This window comes from Camelus ferus, chromosome 12, assembly GCF_009834535.1.
Source record: "Camelus ferus isolate YT-003-E chromosome 12, BCGSAC_Cfer_1.0, whole genome shotgun sequence".
Taxonomy (NCBI): domain Eukaryota; kingdom Metazoa; phylum Chordata; class Mammalia; order Artiodactyla; family Camelidae; genus Camelus; species Camelus ferus.
In genome coordinates this window covers 12,583,034-12,600,652 of record NC_045707.1, presented here as the reverse complement: position 1 = coordinate 12,600,652, position 17,619 = coordinate 12,583,034, and the positions used below count along the sequence as shown (strand labels likewise).

At 58.3% G+C, this 17,619-nt stretch overlaps 2 protein-coding genes across 7 annotated transcripts; one reads left to right on the top strand and one right to left on the bottom strand.

Moving 5' to 3' along the window:
• Positions 1 to 115: 115 nt before the first annotated feature.
• On the bottom strand, positions 116 to 12,144 carry NCAPH2 (non-SMC condensin II complex subunit H2). Of its 6 annotated transcripts, none has more exons than XM_032492628.1 (20): positions 11,916 to 12,143; positions 7,353 to 7,454; positions 4,720 to 4,775; positions 4,531 to 4,612; positions 4,387 to 4,455; positions 4,185 to 4,264; positions 3,973 to 4,106; positions 3,596 to 3,679; positions 3,105 to 3,235; positions 2,309 to 2,362; positions 1,997 to 2,120; positions 1,747 to 1,854; positions 1,594 to 1,647; positions 1,370 to 1,440; positions 1,194 to 1,287; positions 1,037 to 1,105; positions 886 to 956; positions 704 to 805; positions 463 to 612; positions 116 to 393 (listed from the first exon to the last, which is right to left on the bottom strand). In XM_032492628.1, exons 1-20 carry the CDS (start codon positions 12,021 to 12,023, stop codon positions 253 to 255), a joined length of 1,884 nt encoding a protein of 627 aa, XP_032348519.1. In that variant the 5' UTR covers positions 12,024 to 12,143; the 3' UTR covers positions 116 to 252. The 6 variants fall into 6 exon arrangements, with proteins under 6 accessions (XP_032348519.1, XP_032348520.1, XP_032348521.1 ...); XM_032492629.1 differs by having other exon boundaries at positions 886 to 941; XM_032492630.1 differs by having other exon boundaries at positions 1,997 to 2,063.
• Positions 12,145 to 12,283: 139 nt separating this feature from the next.
• On the top strand, positions 12,284 to 17,004 carry LMF2 (lipase maturation factor 2). The gene is made up of 14 exons (XM_032492627.1): positions 12,284 to 12,439; positions 12,979 to 13,232; positions 13,364 to 13,392; positions 13,529 to 13,746; positions 13,822 to 14,000; positions 14,438 to 14,579; positions 14,730 to 14,864; positions 14,953 to 15,058; positions 15,132 to 15,228; positions 15,310 to 15,492; positions 15,602 to 15,770; positions 15,885 to 15,996; positions 16,085 to 16,181; positions 16,267 to 17,004. The coding sequence occupies exons 1-14, from the start codon at positions 12,346 to 12,348 to the stop codon at positions 16,549 to 16,551; spliced, it is 2,100 nt and encodes a 699-aa protein (XP_032348518.1). The 5' UTR covers positions 12,284 to 12,345; the 3' UTR covers positions 16,552 to 17,004.
• Positions 17,005 to 17,619: the final 615 nt, after the last annotated feature.

Genomic DNA, 17,619 nt, shown 5'->3' with positions numbered 1-17,619 from the left:
GTCTGTACCAGCAGCCTTCAGAGGCCAGTGCAGAAAAGGGGCTCAGGACCTGGTTGCTCCCTGAGGTGCAGGAGATGGCCAGCCCTTTCCTCCACACAGAACAGTTTTGTAAAGGTTTTTTAAGGGGTTGGTGGGATGGCAACACTTTATTAGGCTGGGCCAGCCAGGAAGCAAGGCGAGGTGAGCAGATGCATGCCCAGCACCGTGGCAGACAGGGCTCCAGGGCCTACTCCTGGTCTCAGTGCTCCCTGCTCAGGGCTGGGCCATGGAGGGGGCGGCATACGTCTGGAAGCGCTTGTGGGCCCGCTGGTATGTGAGCAGTCTCAGGGACATGGTGTCCACAGCTGCCTCCAGCCCCGGCTGCTGGGTGATCTCCACCGTGTGGTCGTTGGCCTGGAGGGACAACATATCAGCAGAGACCAGGGACCACCCTCCCCACACACAGGCTCCTAGGCCACTCACCAGCTGCAGGGAGGCCAGCATGGAGCGACACACCTCGAAGGCAGGCTGCCCGGCCACCAACTCCGCAAAGGGACACCACTGGTTGAGTTGCCTGAACCTTGAGACCACCTGGTCCCCATAGGTGTGGATGTCAAAAGGCATGTGCTGCTCCTGCAAAAGGGAGGGGCACAGTCCTGGGGCTAGCCCACCAGGCAGTGGGATGCTCCTGTTCTCAGCCAGAGGCCCAACCAGCCCACCTCACCTGCTCCTGGAGCAGGGGCTGGATGGTGTCTTCCCACTCCCTGATGCGCTGGCTCAGCTCTGTCTCCTGGACAAACTTCTGAGACGTGGTGATGAAGAGCTCCTAGGGGCGGGCCAGGGGCTGTATCGCCTTCTGTGCAGGGGCCCCTCTCCCCACTCCCCACAGCTCCCACCTGGGCCTACCACATTCCTTCGGACCAGTTCCTCATAGCTCAGGGACGCCGGCATGGCTTCTGCTTCTGGACAGTGGGCAGCTGTGAGCCACAACCTCTCCTTCCTCCCGTTTTCAGAGCCCCTCATGGCCCGCCAGCCAGCAGCCCACTCCCAGACCTACCTAGGTCTCCATCTTCCTCGGGCTTTGCCCCCTCAGGCTCTGCATACTCCTCAGGCTCTAGAAAGTCACCTGTTGGGAGCAGAGGACCCCAGCAGGAAGCCGGTCAGCCGGCAGCAGGTGCTGAGTCCCGACCTGGCCTGCCCCAGTAGGTGCCCACCTGCCACTCCCAGATCCTCTAAGGAGTCCTCCAGGCGGTCCTCCTCCGCAGGCCATAGCCCCTCCTCGGTCCTTGGCGGCCACCGCTCAGCCACCTGTACAGAGAGAGCATCTGAGAGGCACTGCTGTCTCCCACCAGTGGGGCCAAGTGTGGTCTAGACAGTGGCCAGTACTTGCCTCCCTCCTCTGCAGCTTCCGCAGGGTCTCCAGTTGCTCCTTCACGTGCCTCCAGTACAGATCCTCCATGTCTGCACACAAAGGCCTTGTGAGAGGGGGCTCCCACAACCCGCCTGGGTCCACCCTAGTCCACCCAGGGCCTCGGGTATTCCTGGGCTGAGGGGAGGGGGCAGAGTGTGGGGCCCTCATCCCCCAGGAGAGCACACAGAAGGCCCCCACCTCACCTGCAAAGGAGGGGCCCTTCCGCCGGGGACTCCTGCTGTCAGCGTGGTCAGCATCTACAAGAGGACTGGGTCAGCAGGAGTTAAGCCAATGGCCCGCAAGCCACACCTGGACCCTCAGCCCTGGCCCAGGCCCAGGCCCACAGCCCCACGCACAGGCAGCCAGGTACCACTGGTGGAAGTCCTGCAGCTTGGCCGTGCCCTTCCTCTTGCGCTTCTGTCCCGGAGCCGCCTCCACACAGGGGGGCACGGAGTAGGGCCTACCTGGGGGCAGGCAGACAGTCTTAGAGCACAACCATGGCCCAGGGCAGGCCACTGTGCCCACATGCCCTAGGAGCCCCAGCCTCCATGCAGGCCAAGTGAGCCCCACTCGGGTGCCCAAAGGGAGTGCCCCTCCCCCAGTTACCTTTCCTGAAGGGCTTAGAGTCCAGGGAGTCGAAGGGGTCCAGGCCCTGCCAGGGGTCTGGGGTCTCCTGAGCACAGAGCACAAGCAGACACGAGAATATGGTAGACAGGAACCCTCCCCCAGTCTGGACACACAGGGAGAGAGATGCCCAAGCGAAGTTCAATTATGAGGCAAGGAATATTCCTCACAAGCCAGGCGCAGGGCCTCAGGCTAGGAGCCTGGCATCCAAGAGCGCTGGCAGCAGTGAGGCGGTGGGTTGTGGGCCTCAAGCACGCATGCCCTCCCTGGGGTCCAGACCCCACGACCCCTCACCTTCAGCCGGGAGGCAGGCTCCCGCAGCAGGCACTTCCTGGGCCGGGTGATGCCCTGCAGAGAAATGCCTGGATTCCCCTCTCTCCTCCACCTGAGGCTCCAGCAAACCACCACCACCCACCCCCCCCCGCCATAGCAGCTCTGCTCTGGGCCAGACACCAAGAACCCTGCAGGGACCCTGGAGGTGGGGCAGGAAGTTCAAGTAGTTCAGTGACAAAACTAAAGCAAAAATTCTAGGAAAAACGTTAAGAGAACACACAAACTAGTAAATTAGTGATCATGGGGTACTTTTTCTCAAAAAAAATACAAAAAAAAAAATATGATAAACATCTATGCATCTACTAACCAAAGTTATCAAATGTTAATAGTTTCTCCTGAGCGTAACAAGGTTTTTTCTTATAACGAACAAAAAGATTTCTTAGCTCTAGGCTAGGGCACAGAGCTGACCCTCGGGGGGAGAGGGAGGCAGGCCCCTTGGTGCCGGCCAGCCTGACCTCAGGGGCGTCAGCTCAAGGCCAGCTGCCACTCAGAGGAGCAGCCAAGAGCACCAGAGGGCATGAGAAGCAGCAGCTGCTCAGAGAAGGGAGGGACATGAAAGCCACCGCTCAAAAGGGCTGGGTGCAGGACCAGTCCAGGGTGGCTGAAGGACACACCCACTGCCCTGGTGTGCAAGGACCAGAGAGGCAGAGTGGGGCAGAGACCATGGGATTGCCTTTCCTGGATAAGCGTGGCTGCCCCCCGCCAGGGCTGGCCTGGCTGAGGGCTGAAGCTTGGCAGGCCTCACTGTGGGTCCCACCTGCTCTGGACTCCTGGGCTCCTGGGGCTCCATAGGGACCTCGGGGGCCACGGCCTCAGGGAGCACTGCCGCCCCCTCTGCATCCTCTTCGTCATCCCTATATCCAGGCACTGGGCCTTCCAGAGAGGTGCCTGGGCAGGGAAGCAAGAAACTGGTCAGTCCCAGGGAGCCTGAAGACCAGACAGCAAATGGGGAGCTGCCTCCCCCTCAGCTGCATCTGTCAGAACCAGAGAGAACAGCAGAGCATGTTACACTCTCATCTGCTGCTGCGTCTCATTTGGTTCATTTTATGCGTTAGAAATTTTCCTCTTTAAATGCTGCCACCTATGTCTGCCTGGAGAGGAGGGGGTGGGTCCAAACCTCAGAGGCCTGCCCCAATGCCTCACCCTCAACAAGGGGGCAGAGGTGGGCAGGCTGGGCTGCCTGAGTGCAACCCCAAGCAGAGTCCCCCTACTCCCACCCACAAGTCCACCAGGGAGCTCTCTCCTCACCTGGCTCCTGGGAGACGCTGAGTACAGGGGCCAGACTTCTGCACACAGAGACTTCCATTGGCTGCTCCTCAGCCCTCCCAGCCACTAGGAAAGACGGGGGATTGAACGGGGTAGGCCCAACTCCCCTGCAGAAGGCCCCTCCCAGGGGCCCGGCAGAGCCAGGGCTGGGGAGGGGAGCACAGCGCAGGTGCAGGACTCAGGCACCCTGGGACGGAACTGGCTGTGGGCAAAGATGGGCAAAGGGGCCCTGTCTTCAGAGTGGGTGCCCGGTGAGGGAGGGACTCCCAGATCCAGAGCTGGTGAGCACAGGGTACCTGACAAATAGCCCACCCCAAAGACCCTGCCTTCCCACCAGGCCCCTGGTGCCCAAGCCTCACACTTCTGGTCCCTCGGCAGCAGGGCCTCCATAGGGGACATGCCCCCTGGCTCCAACATGAAGGCTCCTCCGGGGTGGGGGGTGCACGTATTCATCCTGAAATCCTTCCGGCTGGCCAGGACCTCCCCATGACAGCTGTGCTAGCAGAAACACAGGCAGTAGAGCCCCCTCCCAGCATACCCCAGCCCCCGCCCACTGGGCTCAGGCCCCCACCTGTATAGGGGGTTACTGTTCTTCTCCATCTCATCCGGGGCTACCAGGGCCATAGGCAGGAGGGGGACGATGAGGGTGTCCTGCACAGAGGCCGAGAACAGGTGGGCCGTGGATCTGGGCAGGGAGCCCATGTGCACGACACCACCTTCCAACACCCCCATCAGCTAAGTGTGGCCCCCACCCACAGGGGAGGGGCACTCACACTGGGGGCCTGATCACCCCTCAGATCCACGTTAGTGCGGGATTCGGGGAGGTCATCCAGCAACAGGAACTGTGGGGAGACCAAGAGCTCAGGGGTGTGCCCAGCAGGTGCAGCGGCCAACGCCACGCACCCCAAAAATCTCACCTCATCCTCCTCCCTGGGGGCCCTAGAGCTGCCATCCCCGTCGGCCCCGTCTTCCCGGGCAGAGGAGAGCTGCTTGGCCCGCCTGAGAGAGAGTCAGCGTGTGAGCATCACTGAGGCTGCAGGACCTCCCCGCCCCACACACAGCAGACACGCAGGCCCCATCTCCTGCCGTGTGCTTCTAGTACTCACTTCTTGCCGGAGATGAAATCGAGAGCCTGGTAGACCAGCGAGTAGAGGTATTCCACCTGCCAACCATAAGTAAGACTTGAGGACGCAGAACAGAGGGTCCCGCCCAAAATGCTCAGGGCCCTCTCCAAAACCTCCAGCACAATTCCACCCAATCTGGCTGCCAAAAGCACTTCTTCAATTGAACCAGTACATTTCATCAGAACTGAGGGCCGAAGCTCCCTGCTGCTCCTCTTCTGTCCCCTCACACCACACAGCAGCAGCAGGCGTGGCCACTGCAGTGCATGGCACCCACCCCGCTCCAAACGCAGCCCTGTGTGCCCTCCCTCTAGGCACCCCAACCAGCCTGCCTGCAGCCTGCATCCGTGCTGCCCCCAGCCAGCACCCCATGCACTGCCCCTGCAGGCTCAGCCTGCCGCCTCCCCCTCCCAGGGGCACCTGTGAGTCTCCACTGGCCCCAGCACAGCTCCAGCCACAGTCTGGGATGCCCCACTGTCAGGGTGAGGGTTGGGATTTTCCAGATCCTGACCACAAAGCACTCACCAGTAGGGCAGGGATAAGGGCTGCCTCTGGGCTACTCCCTCCAGGCTGACATGCCTAACACAATAGCGAGCAAAACCTGACCCACAGATCCCACGTGCCAGAAACAATACACATGCGCTTCTGCAGGTGTCTGCGACACACACGGGCCTCTGCTTCGTCTCATCTCATCTGTCCGAGTCACCAGCTCTTGCTATTCTCACTGTGCACGAGGGTCAACTGAGACTCGGAAACAAGGTAACCTCGGTCTGTGGGAGCCCAGGGACCTGCGCCCGGGGGTGCAGGAGTCCAGCGCTGCACTACCGAACACAGCAGCCTCAGCCACGTGTGGCTTTATCGATTCAAGTTTAATTTAAAGTGAGTAAAACTCAAGACTCTTCCGTCACACTGGCCATGTCTCAGGGGCTCAGGAGCACACATACATGACAGCACAGATCATACTTCCATCCCCCCAGAAAGCCCACTGGTCAGTGCTGACTACGGCCTGCACACCTCACACACGCCTTGCAGACCCCATGCTAACGTGTCACTACACTTGTTTCACCACATATTTGTCTATCAGTTCACCTTACGTTTTCTGCTTTCAAAGTTAGTTGTAGACACTCCTCCTTAAGACAAGCACAAGATACAGGAATCTGACTTCATGGAATTATGCAGGACAAACACCAACGAAATCTCAGACTGTCTTGATGTCTCCTGGTGCCGAGGTAGGTCCACTCCACCCCACACACATGGGCTACTTTCCCTCCTGTCTGGTTGGGACCCCACTACCAAGCTCCTCAGTACACTCCTGAACTCTCCCCTCCTGGGCACCTTTTAGTCCCCACCCCCCAACTAGATGCCAGTTTTGGACCAGCACTGTGGTCCACAATCCTCGCTCTCATACTCGGGGCAGCTGAGCACTGCTGGAGGGAAGTCTCATAAATGTGGCCACTGGTCCCCGTGCAGACAGCATGGTGCATGGGCTCTTCCCCAGACTAGCAATGCTTTCCATTAACCTTTTATTTTGCATTCCCCTCAGCAAAAAAAAAAATGTTGAACTTTTGCCAAACTTCACTCTCCAAATTTCTATCCAGTCACTGATGGTCAGTAGTTGACTTACATTCTCCATCATGAAGACCAGGACCTTTGGCATGAACCCCCAGAGCCGGTGCCCAACTTTGCTACATAGACATTCGTCTCCCCTGTGTCTTGAGAGGAGGTGTCTTTCCCTCTTCAAGGCAAGCCGGTCAGCCCAGATCCCTGACCCTGGGACTCTGTCTCACCCATTTTCCTCTCCCTGCTCCCCTTCCCTGTCCCCCCAACCCAGGCCAGCCACCCCTAGCTCTGTGGTTTTCGCTCCTGGCCGTCACTGAGGATATTTCAAGAAATCCTGCTACCTGCCTGTGTGCCCCCCACCCCCGGGATTCTGGATCTGCTTTACTCTGTTGGGTGCGGTCCAGGCCCTGGTAGCCATCCCAACTGGAGCCTGGGTGGAGAGCCACTGCTTTAGTTACCACCCAATCTCTTCCCTCCCTTTCAGTAAAATTTCTCAAGAGGAACCCACATTTACTGTGTCCTTTCTCATCTCTCATTACCCCCCATCTCCAGCAGTCTGGCTCTCCATTCACTAAACTCCCTGGCGACTTTCTCACTGCAGACCCCACAGATACCTGGAAGTCCTTACTGTATGGATCGAATTAACTTCAACCTTTTTGGTCTTTTTTCTTCAGCCTTGAGATTCCCTGTTGCTCTGACTTCCACAACTGGACTTTTCTTGAGTTACCTTCCTCCGACCTTTCCTTCTCGTGGGCGTGTCCCAAACACTGGTTTTCCCCAGTGGTTCTGCTTTTCCTTACTCTACAACAGAGTGCGGACTCCTGCCACCTTGGACTGGGTGAGCCTTTGTTGTATGAGGCTCTCCTGTACACTGCTGGGTGTCTGGAAGTGAGCCCTGCGATTTTAAATTCAAGCTTGTTCTTTGGCATTAAAAGGTCGCAAGGAATCATAGAGGAGGCAGGTCAGAGATGGGGAGCCTGTCACCTGCCCCAGCAGGACCACAGACCTCGGTCCCATTGGATACTAAAATGCCAAGACCAAGGGCCAGTGGGACCCACCTTCTTACTGTAAACACAGGCGGAGCCCTGGATCAGCAGTGCGGCCTCAGTGAAGTTCATTGTGGTTTTGCCTTCATCAAAAGAGATGCAGATCTGGTCCAGCTGCAAGACACAAGAGCAGGGTGGTGGGAAGCGAGTCTACACATACCTCTCCCTGACGGGTCCCAAGAGCAGCCCTCAGACTGACAGCTCTGGCTGTTTGGGACTCACGAGTTGTCCACTTTGGGGGACAGAAAGACAGATCTCCATGATTTCCCCTACTTCCTGTGACCTCCGAGACCTGGTGTTTTGGAAGAGGGAGGCCCCTAGAGTGCATCATCCACAAACAACCAGAGCTACACACCAGCTCCTCTCTGGAGGTGCTCCATACCGCGTCCCTCCTAGTCGAGGCCAAGTTGGGCAGACTGGCAGGAAGACCCCCACCCTGGGAGAAGGACTGGGGAGCCTCTAGGGTGAGGCAGACAGAGATAAAACACTGGGATCTCAATCCTCTGAGCAAAAAACTCAGGAAATGCTTTCAAGTGAGCCCTCTGTTCTCTGCAGCATCCAACTCTCCCAGCCTCCCGAGTCCCATTTGTAACCACCCATTAAATGTCTGTGTCCACCGACTGTATGCCAACAGTTTCCAAGCCCATCTAGACCAGCTCTCTCATCAGCTGCTGCCCACTAGGTACCGCCACTGAGATGCCACTGTCCCCAGACTTTATCTCCACCTGTAACTCAGGGTCTTCCCCACAGCCTGGCCCCTCCCCTACTCTTCTCGGGGTCAATACTTTGAAGGCCCAACATGGTTTTCAAGCTCTTCACCTTTGATCTCCATCTGCCTGGAACACCCACCCCCAGCCATGCCCACTATAAACTCTTCAGTCTCCCTCGGACATGCCTTAGGCCTTGCTGCCCTATCTGGGTGGTCCTGTCACACTGTTGGGGGTCTCTCCTCCCCCAGGGGACTGTGAGCAATGTTAGGGTAACTCCAGCCTCTAGTCCAGTCACGGTGTGATGAACAAAGTGGTGGTGTCGGGGCTGAGACAGACGGGAGAGCCTGCTCCCGGGGCAGGGGGAGGGAAAGGCCTTTCGGGAAGAGCGGCCACCACACAAAGGCACTCAGCAGACACAGGACTCAACTAGTTAGGAAAACAAGTATCACGCAAACACGTCCAAAGCAAAGGGCGTGCTGGGAGAGAGGCGGGGCTGGGGCCCCACTCTGGCACACGTTCCTGAGGACAGAGGGAGTCTGCGAGGTCAGTCTGGGAAGGAGAGGAAACAGGAGCACACCGGTCCGGGGGAGTGCAGAGCATCCTGGATGTGTGGACGTGCAGGGAGGGGACAGAAGGAGAGGGAAGCCAGGCCTCCCGGGCTCTGAGCTGAGGAGGTGGCCCTTTCCTCCAACGCTCCCAGGACCTCACATTCCATTCACCTTGTAACGACTCCTAAATGCACACTCCAGGTTGGACCTCCCACTGAAGCCCAACCCTTACGTCCAACTGCCTTCTTCAAACTCCACTGGGATGTCTTAATCGGAACTCTCACTCAACAGGTTCACACTGCTCTCTAGCTGTCCACTGCCCGCCCGCCCAGCCACCCACTAGAGACCTGGGCTCTTAGCTCCTTCTCGCCTTCTCTCACAGTCCCTGTCCAACCTCTGCCCAGGTCACGCCGATCCCATGTTCCGCTTCATCCTGCCAGCCGGCTCCTCTCCACAGTGCCCGGACTCTCGCTCAGCCAGCCTCACCTCTGGCCTGCCGCCAGCACTAACTGGATTCTCCTGCCTTCCACTCACCTCCTCACACGCCAGCTAGCGCTTGTCTTAAGATCTGAGGTAGATTACCTCACCCCACTCAGAACCCTAACAGGCTTCAGCCACTCTTAGAAAAAAACCCTAACCCTAAACAGAGCCCCCATCTGACAAGACTCCCCTCCAGTCCTCGGCCCTCCCCGGTGCCAAGCACGTTCCGCCCCAGAACCATAGAACACTTTTCAGCTCGCTACAAGGCCACATCTTTCATCCCAAAGTTAGGTCACAGGCACAAAAAAAAGGAAACCAAAGTTAGGTCCCCCAGTCAAACTCCTCATGGAACCCTCAACTTTCTTTTCAAACCTCTCAGCAGTTTGTGGTTACACAAAGACACACGAGTGGGGAGGAGGGTGGGCTCTGCTCTGGCACCTGCTAGCCAGGACTTTGAGCATTTAACCTCTCTACCCCTCTGTAGAACCGGTATCTGTACTAACAGGGCTCTCGTGAGGATGAAATGACTTTATATACACAAAGCACATAAAACAGTGCTTGAGTGAGCACTGAATGCATGTTATGTTTACAACTCTGGGTGGTTACTGCATTAGATCCAACTTCCCACAAGAATGAAGCAGGGACTGCTGTTCGCTTGCCACTGTTTCCTCAGTGTTTGATGGTTCTTAGCACACAACAGTCAACACTTATGAGTCAATAAATGGATGAGAGAGAACTACAACATAAAATGTGTTTTTAAAAAAAGAAGAAAAGTATTCTGGTAGCTGTGTGTAAAATGAAAGGAGGAGGAAAACAAAACCAGAGGCAGGGAAACCAGGGCTTCACAGGGCAGAGAAGGTTTGGAAAAGCAGACCTACGAAGCAGGAGGGGAGCTGACCAAGAAAGGAAGTAGGTTTACCAGGCACCCCCAAGCACCCTGCTCCATGTGGAAGCCTGAATTTGCAGTAGCCCCACCTGGCACAGTTCTCTGCATTCTCTCAGGAGATTGTACGTTCAAGCATGTAGGGCCCATCATCAGATCAACTGTTCTTTTAACAAACATTTATTCTGCACCTACTATGTGCTAGGCGTTCTATTAAGCAAAGGGAAGAGCGCATGAACATGGTCCCTGTCCTCCCAGAATTTACATGCTGGCGTGGAAACAGACCACAAACAAGGTACAGAACAGCCTGTAATGAGCATTCTAAAATACAGAAGGCACTACCAGAGAGAACTATTTTAGACACAGTGGTCAGCTGGCATTTACAGTGAAACATACAGGACAACAAGGAATCAGTCATAAAAAGAACTGGCGAAGAATATTCCCCAGCAAAGGCAAAAAATATAAAAACCCTCAGCAAAGAATGAGCTTGGGTGTTGTAGACTAACTGGCTGGAAAGAACAGGTGAAGAGCCTAAGACAAGGCGAAAGCAGTGAGCAATGCCAGATTCAGAGAAGGGAGGTTTGTTTTTTATTTGGGGGTGGTGGGTATTAGGTTGATTTACTTGTTTATTTTTAATGAAGGTACCGGGGATTGAACTCAGGACCTCGTGCAGAGCTAATCCACCACTGAGCTGTTCCTCTCACTCCCAGAGAAGGAAGTTTGGATTTTATTCTGAGAGCAGTGGAAAGCCACTGAGAGGTTTTAGCCAGGGCAGTGCTGTAGTCTGATTTTAACTTTAAAGAATAATACTTGTAGCTGGGTGGAGCATGAATTGCATAGGGCCAAAAACAACAGTAGGGAGTCTGGGAAGGAAGGTTTTTACATGAATCTGAGCCAGAGGGTGGCCTGAACCAGAGAAAAAGGAAAACGGGTGAATTCAAGTGAAATTCTGATGGCATAACTGACAGAACTCATGGGTGAACTGGTGTGGAGTGTGCTTTTCTTAGCTTTCCCTTGGTTAACAGTGGTGCCATGTACCAGGATCAGGAACACTGGGATTTGAGCAGGAAAATAAAGAGCTTTCCTTTAAGTATATTAAGTCTGAGATGCTTGTGTGACATCTAAGTGGAACGTCAAGATGTAGCTGTAAACACAAAACAGATTCAGAGAAAAGGCCTGGAATGTAAATATAAATGGGAGGAGGGCAGGGGGAAAATAAACCAATTTAGGAGTTGTCCTCATACACGAGATACCTAAAGTCATGGAAATAAATTAGATTGTTTAGGGGAAGTGTGTAGAGAGATGGCTCAGACCACACCCTGAGGAGCTCAACACTGAGACTGGAGAGAAACAGTCAGCAATGAAATTAGAAGAAAATCAGAATACCAAAACCTGTTTCAAAAAAGAGGGTGTGGTCAGCCCAACAAATGCTGCTAGGATGACACTTGTGGTGACCCTTGGATTTGGTAAGAGGGAGGTCATTACTGATCTAAGCAAGAGCAACACAAGTGCGCTGAGGAGTAAAAGTGAAGTACAGAAATGCGGCGGACAGCTCCTTAACGAGGTCTAGACATAGTTGTCAAATATGGAGAAAAGATTAATAGTGATGCGATGAACATGGCAGTAGCCTGAAACTGGTTTGAAAATCTAAGATAAGAAATCTCTTATATCATGATCCAGATCTCTCACACACCCAAACATGCACACAAATTCTATTCTACTCTATTATAGAAAAGTGCTGGTCACCACCCACTAAACCAATTTCAGTGCTCACTGGACCTGTAATGACAGTTCCAGCTTAATCTAATAAGGGATGTCTTCTCGGGGCAGAAATGGATAAAAGAAACGAGCCTGAGGACGAGTGCGGTTAGAGCGCCGGACGGACACACACCAGGAGGCGGCGGGGATGCCCGGCAGCTCGCGCCCCGCGCCACTCCCCGGGGGCCGCCCTCACCTCCTCCAGATATTCGCCCAGCTGGGCCGCCACGTCCACCTCCCAGTTCTTGGTGAGGTCCCGAATGGGCTGTAGGAGGTGGGCGAAGCGCGCCTCCACGTCCTCCATGTCCGGGAGGGGCCGGGTCGGCCCGGGGACCACAGCTCCGGCTTGGAGGGGGCCAGTAGCCTCAGCCCGCCACTAGTTCTGGCGCCATTTTGCTGTTCCCGCCCAGGAAACGATGTAGCTCAGGGCGACCCGCGCACACCTCTGACGTACAGCGGCCGAAGCGCGACGGAAGTGACCTCAGCGCGCGGGGGGGCGGGGCACGTGTGGGGGCGGGGCGTGTGCCGGCGTGGGGACGGGTGGGCGGGGTTTGCAGTTGCCGCCGCGGAGCGGGGCGGGGCCGGGCGTGACCCCGGGCTCCAGTCCAGCCCGCCGCGTAGCGGACATGGCGGGCTCCCGGCTCCCACGGCAGCTCTTTCTCCAGGGCATGGCTGCCGTCTTCATGTTTGCCTTCGCTTCCCTCTACACGCAGATCCCAGGTGAGGGCGCGGGCGGGACACCCCCAGCCTGCGCCATATGACCCCTCATCTCCCCACCGGACACTCCGCTGTCCCGGGGTAGAGGGGTGAGGTCCAGGCCCTGATGCTTGGGGTAGGGGGCTGCGGTTCGTGTTCTGCAGGCCGCGAGGGTGTGGGCGGTGGGAAGGTGTGCAATGGTCCGTCTCCAGTAGGGTTCCGGGTTCTGACCTGCGGCGGGGGTGACCTGAGGTGGGGGTGGGCCAGACCTAGTGGGCTGGTGAGAGAGAAGGCTCTGACCTGAAGGAAAGGGGAACAGGGATGTGCTGGTGGCAGACCCTGACCTGCGGAGTCGAGCAGGCCTTCTGGGGCCTGACCTTGGTTGGGATGTTAGCTGGTTCTGGCCTGAGTGGATCTGGAGAGTCTGCAGGCCTTGATCGGGGGGTGGGGGGGGGGCAGAGTCTGCAGTCTGCCTGTCATAACCTAGGTCTCAGGGGGAGGTGGGGGCGGTCTAACCTTGGTGGGCAGTGTCCAGGGCCTAGCCCTGACATGCCCTCCCACAGGCCTATATGGTCCTGAGGGCATCCTCCCTGCACGGAGGACCCTGAGGCCGCAGGGAAAGGGACGCTGGCAGCAGCTGTGGGAGACCCCGACACTGCTCTGGGAGGCGCCACTGCTGGGGCTGGACACAGCCCAGGGCCTGGAGCTTCTGAGCCTGCTGGGCACCCTGCTGGCCCTGGGTGCACTGCTGCTGCCCCAGCTGCGCCACCTCCTCACCTACCTGCTGCTCTGGGCCGCCTACCTGTCTGCCTGCCAGGCAAGTGCCCCTCTGGGACCCTTGTCACCAACTCAGTCCAGGCCCATCCATCCTCCACCCCACCCCATCTCTGCCTTGCCTGCCTCTGCAGACACACACCCCCTGCTCCCTGACAGCCCTTCTCCCTGCAGGTGGGCCAGGTGTTTCTTTATTTCCAGTGGTGAGTGACTGTTGGGTGTGGGGCTTCAGGAGGCTGGGTGGGTGGGATGGGTGGGGTGCTTGTCTCTCTGGGAGGACCCCCGGGGGGAGCAGTCTTGATGGGGAGGGGCCCTTTGTGCTACTCTTTCTCCCCACAGGGATTCCCTGCTGCTGGAGACTGGGTTCCTGGCTGTGCTAGTGGCCCCTCTGAGGCAGCCCCCCCACCACAAGCAGGCTCCCCAGGGCAGGGTGGCAGGGCCCTCACCCCACGAAGGCCTACCCTTCTGGCTCGTACGCTGGCTGCTGTTTCGTCTCATGTTTGCATCGGGCGTGGTCAAGCTGACCAGCCGTTGCCCCGCATGGTGGGGGCTCACCGGTGAGGGTCCCTGCCTGGACATGGGGCCATCTTGGGGGCTCTGCCCAGCTCTGATCACCTGCCTGTTACCTGCAGCCCTCACCTACCACTATGAGACGCAGTGCCTGCCCACACCAGCCTCCTGGTTCGCCCACCACCTGCCTATCTGGCTGCACAAGCTCTGCGTGGTGGCCACCTTCCTCATCGAGATCGCAGTGCCCCCTCTGTTCTTCGCTCCTGTTCGCCGCCTGCGCTTGGCTGCCTTTTACTCCCAGGTGGGTGGGGTCCTCAGCCATCAGAGAGACATGGCCTTCTTCTGCACTGCTCAGAGGGCCCAGAGAGCGGGGATGGGGTGTCTGGTGCCAGCAGTTTCAGAAAGGCTTCATGGGCAGAGGAACACATTAGCTTGAGGTACGAAGCTGTGCCTGTGGGGCAAGGCTGCAGCCTCGCTGGAGGCTGTTCACCTTAAGTTAGCAGGGGCAGGTGGGGAAGGGCCACACGAGGCATGCTGAGCTTGGTGAGGAGCCAAGGAAGGTGTGAGCAGGGGGCGAGAACAGTTGGAGTGGGAACAGCAGAGGCCAGGAGGTGATGAGGAGGGCACAGGGGCCTGAAGGAGAGACCCGGGTGTGGGGCGCAGAGGGGCCTGGAAGCAGGCTCTGAAGGGCCCAGGAAGGGGGCGGCCCTGGGAACTCTGAGTCCAGCCCCTCCCCAGGTCTTGCTGCAAGTCCTGATTATCATCACGGGCAACTATAACTTCTTCAACCTGCTCACCCTGGTGCTCACCACCGCCCTCCTGGATGATGCTCACCTGCCTGCGAAGTTGGGTAACAGCCGCCGCAGGAGGACACCCACCTGTGAGTGTCAGCCTGTCCCAGGCAGCTAGCCATCCTCACACCTGCTGCCCGCCAGGGTGGTGCCAACACCCCCAAGTGACCCCAGCCCCCGGCCATATATGGACCCTCCAGCCCTGTTCCCAGCCGACCGATGACTGTCTTGCCCTCCAGCCTGGCCCAAGGCTCTGCTGGCCATGCTGTCCCTGCTCCTGGAATTGGCAGTCTACGGGCTGCTGGCCTACGGCATGGTACACTACTTTGGCCTGGAGGTCGACTGGGAGCAGCACACTGTTCACTCCAAAACAAGTGAGTGCCAGAGATAACCTCAGAAGGCAGGGGCTGGACCATCTTCCTCACACCCTCCAGCCCCCCTCACACCCTCTTCCTTTCACAGCCTTCACCTTCCACCAGTTCTCCCAGTGGCTAAAGACGGTGACCCTACCCACCATGTGGCTGGGGGCAGCCTCCCTTGCCTGGGAACTGCTGACTGCCCTCTGGAGGTATACTGTCTGAGGGGGTGGGATAGGGCTGTGCAGGGCAGGCCTGACTGCACTTCGGTCCCCTGCCCCCCAGGTGGACCCAGGTGCAAGGATGGCTGCAGAAGTTCTGTGCTGCAGTCCAGCTGTCCATCTTTGGCACCGCCACGGTGGCTCTGTTCATGATCAGCCTGGTGGGTAGCCCTTCGGGGGAGGGGGAGGGGTTGGGAGAGGACTGGAAGGTCTTTGCTGAGCCTCTGCGTACCTGTCTCCAGGTGCCATACTCCTACATGGAGCCCTCAACCCATGGACGTCTCTGGACTGGAGCCCACCGCCTGTTTGGCGCCGTGGAGCACCTGCAGCTGGCCAACTCCTATGGTCTCTTCCGCCGAATGACTGGTCTGGGTGGGCGGCCTGAGGTGGTGCTGGAGGGCAGCTATGACGGACATCACTGGACGGTGAGGGCACCCCCGGTCCCCTGTGAAAGGCACCAGGCTGGCTCCACAGAGTTGGGGAGAGTGGGGAACCACGTCCTACTGGCTGTGTTAAGGTGACTCTACCCGGCAGGAGATTGAGTTCATGTACAAGCCCGGGAACGTGAGCCGGCCGCCCCCCATCGTGACACCCCACCAGCCGCGCCTTGATTGGCAGATGTGGTTCGCGGCCCTGGGCCCCCACACGCACAGTCCCTGGTTCACGAGCCTGGTCCTTCGCCTGCTGCAGGGCAAGGAGCCTGGTGAGGCTGGGTTGGAGGGGTGGGGCCTTGATGGGCAAGGGGCTGGGGCAGGGCCTTGGTGGGGCGGGGCCGCGGCAGCCACCAAATGCTGAGTACCGTCCCCACCCCCCGCAGTGATCCGCCTCATCCAGAACCACGCATCTGGGTACCCCTTCCACAAGCAGCCACCAACCTATGTGCGAGCTCAGCGCTATAAGTACTGGTTCTCGCAGCCTGGGGAGCAGGGGTAAGGCCGGGTGCCAAGCCGGGTACTGGGGCCCGTGGGATGCTGGGCCTGTGCGCCGCCGCCGCCTGAGCGCCCTGTGCTGTTGCAGACAGTGGTGGCGCCGCCAGTGGGTGGAGGAATTTTTCCCACCTGTGTCCCTGGGGGACCCGACGCTGGACATGCTACTCAGGCAATTCGGCCTTCAGGTAGAAAGGTGTTAGCCAGGCTGGGGCAGATGGCAGGGTGGCCACAGGGTGGCCCCCTGAACTTTCCTCAATCCTGCCTCCACAGGACAAGAGCCCACCTCGGGCCCGCAGCTCCAGCAACACCCTGACCCAGGCCCTCCACTGGGTACGGAAACAGCTATCTCCCCTGGAGGCCCCCACTATCCTCTGGGGGCTCCTCCTGACCGTGGCAGGCATTAGGGTCATGCAGGCCCTACTGGGCCCCTGGTCCCCGCCTCTGGCCAGGGAGGAGAAGCACAGGCCAGCCCCCAGGGAGGACACTGCCAGCAAACAAGCTGCCTCAGCCCCCAACGACAGCAGTGGTTCCCAGACCCCCCAACGGAAAAAGTAGTTGCGTCCTATCAGCTGCACATCTTGAGGGGGTCGGGGTCCCAGCTCCTCTCTGGCCTTCTGCAGCAGGATACGGCCCAGCCACCGTGCCTTAGCCAACCGCCACACAGACCCAGGTTGGGGTGCTGCCCTTCTGCTCCCAGGGCCCACCTGTCCCCCCACGCCAGCCACATTCTGTCCGAGGTCACCTTCTCACCTGATCGATGGCTCAGGAGGGCCGTGTGTGACGTGGCTCGGGGTCCTTCCCAGGACGTGGTCAGCAGGCCTGTGGGAGGCTCTTTCCCTCTGCCCCTACTGTAGGGGTCCGAGTCTGATGGCCCTGGCCCCAGCCCCTGCACAAGGGATGAGGCTGACCTGCTGAGGAAGAGGTGGAAAGACGGCCCTGAGGTCACGTCCACACCAGCCTGTCCCATCATTTGGATCCGTGAGCCAATAAAGGCAATTTGTGCTTGACCATGTGCCTGACTTTTCCTTCCCACTGGGGAGGCCTGAGGACAGTGGGCCTGCCCTGCCTTGGGTGGTGGACACAGCCCAGATGCTGTCCGGCTGATAGCTGGCCTGGCTTCGTGGGTGCCTTAGCTGTCTAGTCCTCCACGTTCCCGTCTATAAAGTGAATACAAAGCCCTGGCCCAGCGCTGCCTGAGGCCCTCAGCCTCAGCCTGGCACAGCCTGGCTGACCTGTCAGCTCCACACATCAAGGCTGCGAGGCCAGGGCTAGATTGTGGAGCCTGTGAGGGCTGGAGGATTCCCCAGAACCCAGCCCCTTCCCACTCTCCTGCTCCCGCTTCCTCATCTCAGGGGACTGAAGGGTCAGCCCACTGGACCTTGCTTAGGCAGGGGTGAAGGAGGAGGGGAGGGGAGGTGGGAAGGGCAGGCATGGGCACCATGTCAGGAAGCTTGTCAGGCCCCTGGCAGAGCGGAATGGGGTATGCGTGGGGAGAGGAGCATGGAATGGAGGCCCTGGGCCAGGGGCAGAAGAGGGAGGATGCATCTGACCACCTGTATTCTGACTATTTCCTGGGAACAAGAGTTGAATGCACTGTCCAGGTTTCTGTTTGGGGATCAGTTG

What these genes read in the sequence shown, in the direction of transcription:
- NCAPH2 (XM_032492628.1), bottom strand. Translation starts at nt 12,023, where the DNA reads ATGGAGGACGTGGAGGCGCGCTTCGCCCACCTCCTACAGCCCATTCGG. An exon ending in GCTGCCGAGGGACCAGAAGT is followed by an intron (nt 3,680 to 3,972) that starts GTGAGGCTTGGG and finishes CGTCTTTCCTAG; the next exon opens with TGGCTGGGAGGGCTGAGGAG. An exon ending in TGCTGGCCTCCCTGCAGCTG is followed by an intron (nt 394 to 462) that starts GTGAGTGGCCTA and finishes TTGTCCCTCCAG; the next exon opens with GCCAACGACCACACGGTGGA.
- LMF2 (XM_032492627.1), top strand. Translation starts at nt 12,346, where the DNA reads ATGGCGGGCTCCCGGCTCCCACGGCAGCTCTTTCTCCAGGGCATGGCT. An exon ending in CACTGTTCACTCCAAAACAA is followed by an intron (nt 14,865 to 14,952) that starts GTGAGTGCCAGA and finishes TTCCTTTCACAG; the next exon opens with CCTTCACCTTCCACCAGTTC. An exon ending in TCGCAGCCTGGGGAGCAGGG is followed by an intron (nt 15,997 to 16,084) that starts GTAAGGCCGGGT and finishes GTGCTGTTGCAG; the next exon opens with ACAGTGGTGGCGCCGCCAGT.